General features: G+C 37.3%; 1 protein-coding gene across 5 annotated transcripts in view; it reads left to right on the top strand.

Annotated features, from left to right (window-relative positions):
- Positions 1–14,432, top strand: part of cacna2d2a (calcium channel, voltage-dependent, alpha 2/delta subunit 2a) — a 219,918-nt gene that overhangs the window by 176,431 nt on the left and 29,055 nt on the right. For all 5 annotated transcript variants that reach the window (XM_028001954.1, XM_028001956.1, XM_028001955.1 and 2 more), the window contains 5 exons: positions 670–831; positions 2,897–3,007; positions 3,815–3,893; positions 9,276–9,325; positions 14,285–14,374. In XM_028001954.1, the coding sequence (XP_027857755.1) occupies positions 670–831; positions 2,897–3,007; positions 3,815–3,893; positions 9,276–9,325; positions 14,285–14,374 (492 nt within the window). The remainder of the gene's footprint in view (positions 1–669; positions 832–2,896; positions 3,008–3,814; positions 3,894–9,275; positions 9,326–14,284; positions 14,375–14,432) is intronic.

The raw sequence follows: 14,432 nt of genomic DNA on the forward strand, positions 1-14,432 counted from the left end.
TATGTAAAATAATTTTTCCTTCATGCTATTTACATGAACTCAGCCTTTTTACATTATGCAGACAAACAATGTAATAATATTAACTCTCAGTGCTTTTGATTCCTTTGCCTCTTTAAATATGTGACAACGACTCCTATGAGAAATGTCAGCTTTTCTCACACACAGCGTTTCACATCAATCAGTGCTGAAAATGTCAGCGAAATCTGAATCTGACCTTCAAGAAGAAACATTTGAAACACTGCGTTTCAGACATCGCTGCTAATGTCATGATCATGCATAGACACCGCATGCAGACATGGCCGCAGATGTAAACACACAGACATGAAGGGACGTAAGCGCAATTTTAGGCTAATTTGGTGGATGAGATGAGACAGATGATATTACCTTGGCTGGGTTTCCGTTGGGCGCGCTGCAGCATCGTTTCAGGTGCACCTGTTCTTTGTGGGGGAAAGTTGTAATTATCGGTGTTTACTGCCAGGTGGAGAGTGGCAGGGCAGCTTGCATCTGCACACACCCACGTCTGCATCCTGCCTCCATGAACTGCACACACCAGACCAATAACACAGAGATACTCAGCTGGACACAGTTGTGTTTTGGCAAACTTTGTGGTATTCTTTCCTAGCAATGCTCAGATACGTGTTGTTTCTTTCTTTGTCCTCTGTCTTCCAGTTTAACGAAAAGGCAGAGGCTGTCGTCCCGTGCTTCAGGACTTTGGTCCAAGCCAACGTTCGCAACAAGAAGATCTTCAAGGAAGCCGTCATGCATATGCAGGCCAAAGGAACCACAGATTACAAATCAGGCTTCACGTTTGCCTTCGAGCAACTTCTCAATGTAAGAGCTAACAAGCTTTTCTTGGAAAGGCAGCTTTGTTTTTCTAAGGCTGATGCTTTTGTCTAATCTAATTAATCAAACTATGGTGATACCACATGTCTGACAGTGAGCAGCCCAGGTTTGCATTAGACATTTCCAGAAGGCTGTCATTTCTAACGGCAGGTTTGATTATGGCTGCCATTGCGGCGGAGTGGCAGCCGACACGGAGACGAGGTTTCTCAGCAGCAGCCCATCCACGTGCTCCCGGCACAGGTGCTGCCTCAGCTCCGTATGCTGCGGCGCATTTTCTGAGGCTGCCACGCTAATGGGCTCTGATAGGATGATTGATGAGTGTAGCCCAGAGGAGATCAGCCACAGACACTTTATATTCCTCTGTGCATTTTGGGAGGCACAGAGCCAAGAATCCTTGCATTTTGTCGGAAAAAAGAGAAATAAAAAGGAGAAGAGAGGGGAACTTAATCGCTGTCTCTTGCCAGCTCGCTGAATGATTTGTGGCAGAAGCACAATAAAAATATGTAATCGCAGCAATATTATTTATCTTTATTAGAATCTTGTCAGATTGGCCTGCATATCAGCCGCAGCTGTCGTATCGTGGGGGGAGACGGGGAGCAACAATATTTAATGGTTGATTAATATAATATACTTTAGATTTAATTCTAGCTTTGTGCGTGCTGCAAATAAAGAGAGAGAGATACATTTGGATAGCAGTGAAGTTGTAAGATTAGGTTGAATGCTCACAGGGTTTTGCAGAATTATACAACTTTCTCAAATTGTATTTGTAATTTACTGTAAATTTTGATGGACCGAAGCAAACTAATTAAATTAATGTCCACGTAATTGTGAAGTGGACGAAAATTGATACATGGGTTTTAAAATGATCTTTCCATCCATTAGCTATACACACTTATCCACCCTCACCAGTCCATCACAGGGCAAACCAGCATGCACACCTTGAGCTGGATAATAAATAAATAACAATATTATCCCAATAGATACATGATCAATATCAGTAGATAATACATCTCATACTTCAGTCAGTAGAGTATTTCTTAAAATCTGGTCCAAGGTTGGTGGCATCAACTCACTCACTCATTGGTTACCTAGCAACTCACTTGGCTACTTAGCAACAACCTGCTGAGTAACTGGCGCAGCAGCAGTTTCAGATTTCTCCACTGTGTCTCATTACTGCTTAAGAATAAACTGCGGCGTGGAGCTAAAACTGTGGATAAAACAGGAAAGGTCATCCTTTGAGATATTTAAAACAAAAACCTGATCAATAATTATCGATACCAACTGATATGAAACGTTTATATCGTGATGAGTTTTCCAGCCAAGGAGACCAGTTGACCGTGTATTTCTAATTATTTACATATAAAAATTGCAATAGGATAGAATTCATTTTTACTGTACTTAATTTTCATCAATATTTTGGAGATCCACCTCCATTGTAGGTTAGGCTTCATGTTTAAGAGTGAGTTTGTGTTTGAGGAGCAGTGTTAATTTTCCACACACTTAGACTAAAAAGTTACATTTTTTGACCAATTTTTCTCCTACATGTTTGCTGTATCGGTTGGGCAAACTGAAAACGGGACTTCTTTTGGTATTCCTTCAGCCGTGGCTTCCTTTTTTGTTATTTTTTTTCATAAAGATCCATAAATCTTTATCATAAAGATACTTATGGTCTAGTGACCTTTTCTCAAAACTTAAGCTCAGTTTGACTGTAGACGCCACAAAATCTCATCTGGATTTAGGTTCAAACCTTCTTCTGTTATTCCTAAAATGAGCAACTATCTTTTGCAATGTCTGACAATGTTTTGCCCAACTTCACTTTCCCTGCTAGCATCCCCACAGCACAATGCTGCTACCACCATGCTTTATTGTGGAATCTGAGTGTTCAGGGTGATGCTTCGGTGTAGTTATTAGTATTCAAAACGAAGTTATATTTCACATAAGTAAGATATGTGAAATATAGGTGTGGTGTAAGATAGCTATATCATTACTGCTTTATACTTTCTGTAATCTGTCTCTCTGTTTTCCTTCACTGTCTTCCGTTCGCCTGTCACAGGAGAGCAGTGCCCCGAGGGCCAACTGCAATAAGATGATAATGATGTTTACAGATGGCGGTGAAGATCGTGCTCAGGAAATCTTTGAGAAGTATAACTGGCCCAACAAAACTGTGAGTATGTCTGTTTGGCTGCTTTCTGTCCATCGATTCCTGTCTCCATGGTTTTGTCTCTTTATTAAGCAGACATTTGTGTTAGTCAGACATGCCAAGCATCCCAATCTGTGCACAAACCATCCTCTCCAAGATTTCTTCCCTTTCCTTTTGATTTACATGATTTATCTCCTTCTTCCAGTCTTTAGATTTCCTTCCCATCCTTTCTTTCTATCTTTTTATCTTTCTCCTTTGTTGCTTAGTTGGTGTCAACAGCTCTGACCTGATGACTAATTAGCCGCTGTATCATCAGAGCATATGGTGGTTCAGCCACTGCTTTACTAGTTTTGTCGTTTTTGTCTTGCTGTCAACACCAAATTCCTCCATTTTACTAATTTGCCATTTTAAACTTCATTCAGCTTTGTGAATTTATATAATAACAAAATGCGGGAGAAATCAATTTAAGGTGTCATAAAAAGTAAGAAGGTTCCATTAAAATTTACTGGGTTGCAATCCTAATAAATCCAATTCACCTCAGCACATTTAAAATGAATCTATCTGTAATTCCTTCTATAATATCCTGTATGTTAAAATTCTGATGTGAAACATAATTTCCCTTGCAATCCACCTCAGTTCAAATCAGATTTAATTGTGAAATTGTTTGATTGTATCAAATTAAAATGAATCAGCAGTAAAATATTTATATCAGTGATGTTTTTCAGAGTTTCTTTAAAGAGCAAAAGGAAGAGTTGCAACAGAAACTGTTGTTTTAAGGAGGTTCAAACAATGAAATATAGTTTATTTTTCTGTTTTCTTGTCCTGAACCAGGTTCGAGTTTTCACCTTCTCTGTTGGGCAGCATAACTATGATGTCACCCCTTTGCAGTGGATAGCATGTGCTAATAAAGGTAAGTGAAGAGTGAATTTTTGTTTTATTGTAAACGAGAAAGAAAGAGAGAGAAAAAAAAGGAAGTAGCTGTGGCTGTGATCAACTTATTGTTGGTTGTCTATTTAGTATTGAATCCTTAGAAAACCCATGATGGGAGAATCCTCATTTTTAATTGTGTTATACATATATTAAAAAAGTGAAAATAAAATAGAGGTAAAGCTTTCAAAAGGGAGCAAGAGGAAACAATAGCTTCTGTGGTCCTGCCACTTGGGTTTCCCACATTTTCTTTGTTAAATTAATGAACTGTTGCTTGATTTTATTCTAACAAAACAAGCATTTAGAGTTTAGCAAAATGAACAATGATGTCAGCCTTGTTTATATTTCTGTAGTTTTTACTGTAGTTAGTTTATTGTATCTAATTGCCTGCCTTATTATTTTTTAAGGCTACAAAATTGTGTTTAGTCACAATAAATAAGAAGTTTTTCAATAATATTAGGCTTCAAAATATAAGTCATGGTTTGTTTGATTGCCTTATTGAGTAACAAACTTCTAACAGAAGAGCACTTCTTTGGTGAAAATGTTCACAATCTCTTTGGATGTTTATTTCCAGACAATGAAATACCAAATGATATGAAACCAGAAAATAGCTTTAAAACTGTGGTATTGACTTGCTCTGGCTATTTTAAACCTATGTAAAAATGACTGTCGGACTTTAGTGGGTGATAAAATCTGTTGTTTCAGCCTTGAGCTCTGAAGTAACCCAGCAGACTTGCAGGTCTCTGACTAACAGTCTGACAGATGACTCAGCTCCGTTTGCTGTTGTCTCTGTTGCCTGATCTCCGCTTTACTCATGTTGGTCTGCGTTAACGTCTTGCCCCTGCTATGCTTTTTTTCTGAACACTTATTATTTTTTCACCCATAAATATTGCCAATGGAGCCAAGTGCCGTGGAAGCATCTCCCCAGCAGTTGTTATTAATTAGCAGCAGAAGTCTGGTAGCAGTGATTAGCATACCATCTCCCTGACAGACAGGGGGAAGTCCAGGATTATGCCTCTGAGCCAACATGCTCTCTGTTGTTCACAACTGTAGTGATTATCATAGTACTAAAGACAATAGTGTTGCCGCTCCAGACTCAGACGCTGACACCCATGTGGGCGATTGCAGACGCTAGCTTTTGTCTAATTTTTACTTTATAGGTAAAAAATTAGGCTTCCTTGAACAGCTTACAATAGACCTATGGGCTATACAAAACAATACAATAAAGGTTTTTGCACTAAATCATTCTTGGATAATGAAATTTTATTCTGGTCAGTTCTTCATGTTTTGATTCCTTTCAGACTGAGATGTTTTAGGGGCTCTTGTCACTTTAAATACAAATAAGCTGCTGCTGGCCATGCCTCCTAGTTAATTTACACTCTTTTGTAAAAGTTGTACAGCTCTTGTAGCAGTAAAACCAGCTGACCAAATGTCCTGAAGCTCAGCTCCAGCTTGGGTTGCTAGGTGAGGGGCTGGGCTTCTCTGGGGTTGCTAGGTGAGGGGTTGGGCTACTCTGGGGTTGCTAGGTAACGGACTGGGCTTGGCTGGGGTTGTGCCTAATGATTTGTGACATTACATTCCAGAGGTTTTTGAAATGGGTCGTTTTATAGACACCAGAAAACATGAACTTATTTCCAAAAACTAGATGAGTGTTTTTTCTTAAGGGTTTCTTGTGATGTTTATAGAAGCAGTAGAAACCTAAATATAAGTACACAAATGTGCAAAATGTAAATTTTGTTTTAATCCTGTCCAAAAAAATTAACTTTTTGTGTGTGTTTTTAAGGTCTTATTGAGAGTTTTGCTCTAACAAATAACAGAATGGAGAGACATAAGCTTACATAGAGAGGGTGATGCTAATCATTTCACAAAAATGTTAATTTTGCTCAGCCACCTGACTGAGGAAGCTTGTACTTTAGTGTTTCTCCTGACTTATTTTCACTGAATGTTTTCATTCTTGTTTTCCCATCAGTTTTGGAGAAATGTTCAGTTTTCCATGTCCCTGGTCAATATTTTCTCCACTATTATTGATCACTGCCTCTGTCATAATGTGCATAATGTTGTGACGCTTTTGTGTAGTCTTCTCTTCTGCCCTTCTCCTGACTGATACCTTTTGATCCTTGACAATCTCCAAATTATGGCTTGACCTAAAGGATGCAAATGTCCAAAAGCTTTTACTACAACAGCTACAATTTTGCTCATTATAACGAAGTAAATATTGAAATGTAATAAAACTGTGCTTCAACAAAGTGCTAGTTTAAGCATATGCATATATTTTGACAAGCAAGATGTTGCAACATGTTTATAACATATAAACATGTGATTGAAATATTAATTTTGTATCTAAAAACAGATACATCAGAGTGAAAACTCAAAACTTTCATTATCAGTTTGAAAAGGAGTTGGAAAAAGCCAGTGCTTATTAAATCTTAAGCCCAATTGTAATCCATTGTGTATTTCAGTCACAATGCTTTACTGAATTGCTTTAAAGGTCAGCTGTCTTGATGTATTAAATAATAATGGATTATTAAGGTCTTTTTTAAAATCACAGAACTAAACGTATTTTACATCCTTGAACTTGTAACTACAGAAACATCCTAAATTATGTTGATATTTTCTGCAAACTCTAAAGTTGCTCAAAGAATATAAAGCATTAAGTACATCTATAATAGCCTTGCTATGCACTATGAAGAAAATAGATTATTAACTCTTATTAACAGTATTGCACTTTGTTGCAGTTTTATAATGGATTTAAAAAGGTGGAGACGCAAAGAATGAAGAAGAAATTATTGGTGCTATTACATTTGTTGGAAAGATAGAATTAAGTATAGTATTATAGTTATAATATTATTTATAAAATATATATCATCTTTACATTTATTTGACTCTTAGATACACATAGGGACAGTGAGCAAATACAGAAAAGGTCTGCTGGTTTAAAATCAGTGTCAGCTATTGTATGCAGTCATGCCACATATACAGTAAATCAAATTTTGGACCTCTATATTTAGACTTTATTCATATAAAGGCTTCCGGGGACAAGGATCAAACTCGCCAGCTCCCGGCCACAAGCGCTTCTCTAATCTCTGTGAAATGTGAGCTCAACTCTATCCTGCATAATATCCCACAGGCATCTTTTTGTCATCTCTGCGTAACAAGTGCTGCTCTTGTCTTGGTGAATGAGGTGCAAAGGGTCTATTAGTGTTTACAGCTGAAACCAGATATTTAAATGATTTCTTATATAGCTGTATACTATATATATAATATATATACAGTATATATTATATAACTAAATTATTTTTATGTCTGCTGTTGTATTAGCCTAAAATTTTCTATTTTATGTCAGTTGTGATTGATCAAATTATTTGCTCAATTCCACAATAATGAGAGATAAACACACACGTTTACATATATTTTCATTGTATTTGGTAAAAAAAATTGCAATTGAAACATTATGATCCCTTTTGGGATCCTTTAACAAGCTTCTTGCAAAGAAATTTACTGATTGAGGGAAATCAACTGATTCTTCCTAAGAGATAACTGGGATACATGCAGGTGTTGCTTTTTGCAGTAAAGGCTTCTTCCTTTCTGAGTGGCATTTTCAGCCCATGTTAACATTTAACTTGTTCCATTGTGGTTAATTGAATGTCCTACTAGCTTCAGTCAGCATTTTCTCAAGGTGTTTTGGTTTATTGTGGGGTTGAAACACAGATACGTCCATCTGCGGGACACAGAAATGAACAGAGTAATAAATAAACATCTCCAACATATTTTATGTTGGTTTATAATGTTTATTCTCACATATTATTGCTCTAATAGATTAACATGGCACCTTGAGGAAGCCAGAACCTATAGAAAAGGATGAACCAGACCTGCGGTAGTCCATAAATCTCTTCTTAATTTCTTGGTTGATTTTTATTTATTTTTATTTTTCCATGATGTAAAATGGAAGCGGAGCGTTGGTATGGTGTATTCACAGCTGCTTCTCAGTTTCACACAAACGAGAGAACATTTCTTTAAAGAGTTTGTTTTAACTTTCTTAAAAGTTAAAACAAACTCTTTAAAGAAATCTTTTAAAAAAGTTAAAACAAACTCTTTAAGGAAATGTTCTCTCATTCTACAATACAAGGAACATAAATAATCCCGACTGAACTAAAAGAAATAGTGATTTGATTTAATATGACTGAAGAAATGTTGTGTCTTTATATGTAGTGTGTGCATATATAGCATCTGAAATTTACTATTACATTTTTAATTTTACTAAATGTAATGATTACATGACATGTCTTGAAATAATATCCCATGCTCAATAATTGCAATTTTTCTTAACATCTCTTAACAAGATAGTTTATCTTTATCTTTGACGTTCATTTCGCAATTAATTGTACCTTATTTAAGAGCGTCTTTGCATAATTTGATCTGTTTTTTAGTAGGATACAGTCAGTGGTGGTTTATCTCTAGATTTCTAGCGATTGAGGTTGTAAAAGCTGAAGTGTTTCAGTTAGCAGTCGTCTAAACAAAGGTATTCAGATCTAAATCATTGTTATCTGGTAGACTGGACACTGGGCCTCCTCTTCATGAACATCGAGTGTAGCCACGACTCTAAAATCACATCTGTTGCTGTGTGAACCTATAAAATCCAAATCATATTTTCCTCTCTACACCTTTTTGTGGTGCTTTGCTCTAAAATCACCCGTCTGTCTGAACACAACTTGTCTAGCATACAGACAAGAGCCCTGGCACCAAGCACAACATTGTGCCAGTGTGTGTGCATTTGTGAATTATAAACTCAAAAATGTTTACGGATGTGCATGAGTGCTCTCATTTTCTAATGAATTGAGACTGAGAAGGGAGATTTCAACACCAAACACTACGGCGGGGAGGGGGGAGACTGCCTAATGTGTCGAAATAATGAAAGTTGCCTCTGCTTTTTAACATTCTGGAGACGCTGCCTCCATTTCACGGCTCTTTGTATAAACACTCATGGCTTTAATAACTTGTTGAGCAGCCCGGTTATTGACCCAGTCGGTCATTCTCGTCCATTCCTAATCAGCCGCAGTGCCTGGGGCTCAGCATTCTCAATGAGCTTCCACATTTACATCCTGCAGTACATCTTCAAACACAAAGGGTCAGCGGCTACGAGCGCCGCCGTGTCCGTGTGTCCCACCGTCATCCGCTGGGGTTTATGACCATGCATGCACCTAATAAGTACATGAGGAGATGAGGCTGCGGTCTCCAAAATGGTTCACATTAGGACACACTTTGAAATTTATGCATGAACTGAATATGACACCTGCATACCCAATAAGAAAGTTGAATGTATTATTTAATATTTCTAAACTGTACTGTCTGTCTCTTCTTATTTAAGGTTACTACTTTGAAATACCATCAATTGGAGCCATCAGAATCAACACACAGGTAAGACACAGTACATTTATAGACCCAACACAGAGTCAGAATTGAGCATAAATTGGACATTTGGGGCAACAATTACATCATGATATTTCTTTAACTTCTTCTCAGTTATTGTACACAGCATAAAAACAAATCAAAAGCCTACAAACTCATAATTCCTTCCCATTAACAGTGCTGTGAAATCTGTGTTGGCTTGTTTTGTTAATTTGTGTAAAACAGAGTATCGTAGGTGTGTAAATCAGTCAATCAATAACATTTTATTTGTATAGCACATTTCAGCAGCAAGCCATTTCAAAGTGCTTTACATTATAACAAACACAAAAACACAAAGTCATAGAACTTAAAATTAATAATCAAACATTACATTAAGTCAAATGCCATCATTAAATTCATAATTGATTACGTTTCAAATCCAACTCTAAACAGGTGGGTTTTTAGTCAAGATTTAAAGGAAGTCAGTGTTTCAGTTGTTTTACAGTTTTCTGGAAATTTGTTCCAGATTTGTGGTGCATAGATGCTGAAAGCTGCTTCTCCTCGTTTGGTTCTGGTTCTGGGGATGCAGAGCAGATCAGAACCAGAACCTGAGGGGTCTGGAAGGTTGATACAACAGCAGCAGATCTTTAATGTATTGTGGTGCTAAGCCGTTCAGTGATTTATAAACTAACAGTATTTTAAAGTCTATTCTTTGAGCTACAGGGAGCCAGTGTAGGGACTTTAAAACTGGTGTTATGGTCTCTATCTTCCTGGTTTTAGTGAGAACGCGAGCAGCAGCATTCTGGGTCAGCAGCAGCTGTTTGATTGATTTGTTGGACAGACCTGTGAAGACGCTGTTGCAATAATCAATACGACTGAAGATGAACGCATGGATGAGTTTCTCTAGATCTTGACTTTAATTGACATCTAAATGTTGAGAAACTGCCTGGATCAAACCTGACTTCCCAGTAGATGAAATCCCTCTTGTTTTGATGGAGGTTCGTTCAGGATTAGCACCGTAGTGATGATTCAGATGACGTGGTTTTATGTGAAATGCTCTCAAAGTTACTTCTGTAAGATGGACTCATAGCACTGAGTTCTCCAAATGCTCTGCTGGGTTTCTTTTTTGCCACCTTCTTACGCAAAGGACATTTAACATCTTTTAGGGCAGATGACAAAAGTCATATCCTTAAATAGTACAGGAGCATTAATTCAGAATATCATCAAAAAGTAAATTCATATTAGCAATTCAATTCAGCATTCACAACTCATAAGTTATGCAGCTTCATTACACAAAGCGATATTTTTTAAGTGTTTCTCATTATGGTAATTGCAACGTATGGGTAATAAAAGCCCCATATTTAGTTTGACAGGGCAGTTTTCCAACAGGCACTGAGTTTCCTAAGCCACAAAAGACACATTTCTGAAGAAACTGAGTGCTGTAACAAACCATAGAAAGTTCAGTGGAAGGAAAAACTGTAAGAAAAATATGTATAAGTAACAGGGATAACCACACCTTTAACATAACTATGAAGCAAAGCTCACTGAAGAGGTGGGAGAAGATTTACTTTGAAATGCTGACAAAGCTTTTCCATCGTCAGACACTTATTATCTGGGTTAAGAAAAAAAATTTATATTGTAAAGCAAAGTATAAAGAAAAAATATAATTTTTTTTCCAAATGTATTTTTAGTGCACAACGTAGAATCAAAGGTTAGAGTTGGTATACTTTGATAAACAGCTGAATTAGCTACAGAAAGTTAGATTTACCACATTTCACTCTTTAACACTTTGCACACTCTGCTTGAGTTTCCTCTTGCGTTCAAAACATTTTGCCCCTCAAGTGATGTCACATTTGTTCAAGGCAACAACCTTTGAGAGACCCTTGGTAGAGCCTCAGTCCAGGTGTAAAAATTGTCTCTCCGTTGATGGTGGAGCTACGACGCCATCACTCTCCTCCTACTTTCTTGTTTTTTATTCCTCACTTCTCTGCCAACCCACCCACCCACCCCCCAGTCCAGCCAGCCAGCCCAGGAATAGACTGTCAGCTCTTCCATTAACTCCGGCATATTTATATTCTGAGAACTGCCACTTACTCTAATAGGTTTTCTGAAGGTGGTTGTAGAAGAAAACAGTGAGACCTTACATCATTTAACAGTACTCTGCCCTTCAAAATCACTCATTACACCGTCTCACTTGGATAAGATGGCAGCATTCGGATAACAGATGGACTGCAGATGGAAAAACTTTACAAGTACTGTCCTGAGTCACTTTTATAGGACTGCAAGTTTAGTCTTGAAATAGTTGGTGTTGGTGCACACCGATAAGTTTACTTTTAGCAATTATAGCTGCTCGTTCCCAGTTAGGACGAAAATAGCATTTAATCAACACACGGGGATATAGCAGTACTCTGTGTGGCTCTGCTTTCTTTGTGTCATGTCTCTTGCTGACTTGTTATGCTTTCCTAGATTGTTCTAGCCAGGCGGAAAATTTCCACTATATCCCGTGAAAAGGTCTGGCTGTCACTGTCCTGATGGAATATCTCCCTGTGGCGCATTAAACTGGACTTTTATTGAGCTAATAATAGAATAGGTTACGGCTGTCAGCTGCTCGCTGTTCAGACGATAGAAAACAAAATGGACAAAAGCATTTCACTGAAATGGCTACTTTTTATGCATATATCTACTTTTATGCATGAAGCATGGGTTGGACATATTTCTCTCTTCATTTTAATGTGGAAAGGTTTGTTAAGATGTAGTCAAATTACATTTCATGGTTTAAGTTTACATACTTCCACCATGGGCCTGATTGTTACAATATTATTAAGCTTTTAATTATACATTTTAACAGTTCCTTCTCCAAGGTGGGATTTTAATTCAGCATAAAACCTGTTTCATTTTTAAGACTTCAAAATTTTTAAGAATTGAATGCGCCATAGCTATTCATATATGAATAAATATTACATGGTTATTTGTTACCCAGTCAGACACTTTCTGTAAACATAACTGTGGTTGAATATTTGACCACTCTTCTTGGCAGAGTTGGTACAACTCATTTGAAGTGGTTGACATATGGGCACAACAAATTCAACTTTTAAGCATTGCGATATGGCTAAAAAACTTGATATCAATAATTATTGATTTTTTTGTTTGTTTTAAATAGCTAAAATACTGCCAAACTGGTGGCATGACTTTTCCTGTTCTACTCACAGTTTTCACTTCATACCGTTGTTTTTTTATTTTTAAGCAGTTATGAGGCAAAACCTTAAACTGCTGCTGCGGCAGTTACTCAGTGGGTTGTTGCTAGGTTACCGAAGAGCGAGAGGGTTGCTAGGTTACCAAAGAGTGAATGAGCTAGTTGGTGCCACCAACCTTGCTTAGCTGGTTGTGAGAGGTTGGGCGGCTAAAGTCTTTCCTCTGCCTGCAAACCCCCAGAATGCTGTGCAGTTTTGGATCAGAGTTCAGGGAATATTCTATATATTAAATATTTAATATTCTATCAGATTGATATTGATCATGTGTCATTGTTTTATATATTGTTATTGATTTATTGTCCAGCCCTACATTACCCACAGTTTTTCACCTTAACTCAGAGGGATTTACTCTGTCTTGGATAACATGTCTGCCCAGTTAAATTGTCAATGTGCTCTTGGAGTCATTTTGATACACAGGAAAGATCACAACTCCTCCTGTTTTCTCCATTTTTGGATAACGGCTGTAACTGTGTCAATAAGTTTGTTACTTTTTCAGTTTTCTTAGGTTAGGAGGGGTAGTATTTTTGTTTAGTTTAATTCAATAATAAACTGATAATAGCAAGGCCTTGGTAGTTATTATCAGACTGACAAGGCATTTCAGAAAATAACCTCATTCAAATGGTTAGACATGGTGGGCTTATGTTATGGTCATTTGATGGTTTGCTACTTTAAGACATAGATGACTTGCCATAATTGATTCTTCTCTATCACTCGAGTTATGAAGCAGGACTCTGAATATCTTAAACACAGAAAATTAAGGTTTTAGAGTAGTTAAAGTCAGGATTTAAATTTTGTTGGAATAATAGGGAGTCACCATGCATGGCCACTGGTTTTCATTCAATGTTTTCAATCATTGAGTCAATCTTACATTATATTTCCAATAAAATATTCCCAATATTTTATTGGAAATACTATGTATCATTATAAGGTTTTTGCCATTCAATATTTGAAATCCTTTCCATGTAGCCAAATAAAAACATTTCTGCAAAGAAGAGTGTAAAAGACTCATTGCATTTACTCTGGTTAATAATCTGAAATATTTAAGTGTGTAAAACAAACAAAATGTTTTCACAATACTGTAAAAACAGTCAAAAGGTGAATGAATTCAAAGCTTCTGAAAATATTAACAAAGGTAGTGACTCATGCTTATAATCAGGCACCATAATGTTTCCTAAGTTTGTCATCAGGTTATGCACCTAATAATTTTACCACATAATCTCCAAAGTGACAAGGGTCAATAATTGTTTACCTAAAATAATATTAGCTTTTTGACATGGGGTCTCTTGAGAAAAGCAGAATAAAACAAATTACCAGGAGACTTAACCTTTCACCTCCATTCAGAATTGCTGTGGGATATTCTCACACTGCCATTGTTGACAGTAGAGCTTCTGGGAAATGTTTGTATGTCGCACCCCTGACAACCCTAATGTGTTTTTAATAGCTGCTTCATAACAATGAGAAAGTGCCTGAAGTGGCTTCGGGACTGGGGGGTGAGGGTGAGGTTCTTTATGGCTCTGTCGGACCAGGATGCTGCTGCCGCTGGTGGTGGCCCGCTGGTTTTATGTGGTGACAAAGACAAGGCCGGTCAGGGTCTTGTGGTTTTATGACAGATGAACATTGGAGGGCTCTACAAGCTCTCTACCTTTAATGGCAATGCACGATGGCTGCCATAAATGTCTGTTTATTTATGTTTACTGTGGACACTCACAGCAGTAAGTGTAAATGTTTCTGCCTTTAGGAATACCTGGATGTCCTGGGACGTCCCATGGTGCTGGCTGGGCCAAAAGGTAAACAGGTGCAGTGGACCAATGTCTACCAGGATGCTCTGGTAAGTACACAAGATGTATATTTAAACAAAAAATATATGTTTTTGCTCATTTAGATTT

Source organism: Xiphophorus couchianus, chromosome 20 (assembly GCF_001444195.1).
Source record: "Xiphophorus couchianus chromosome 20, X_couchianus-1.0, whole genome shotgun sequence".
Classification (NCBI taxonomy): Eukaryota; Metazoa; Chordata; class Actinopteri; order Cyprinodontiformes; family Poeciliidae; genus Xiphophorus; species Xiphophorus couchianus.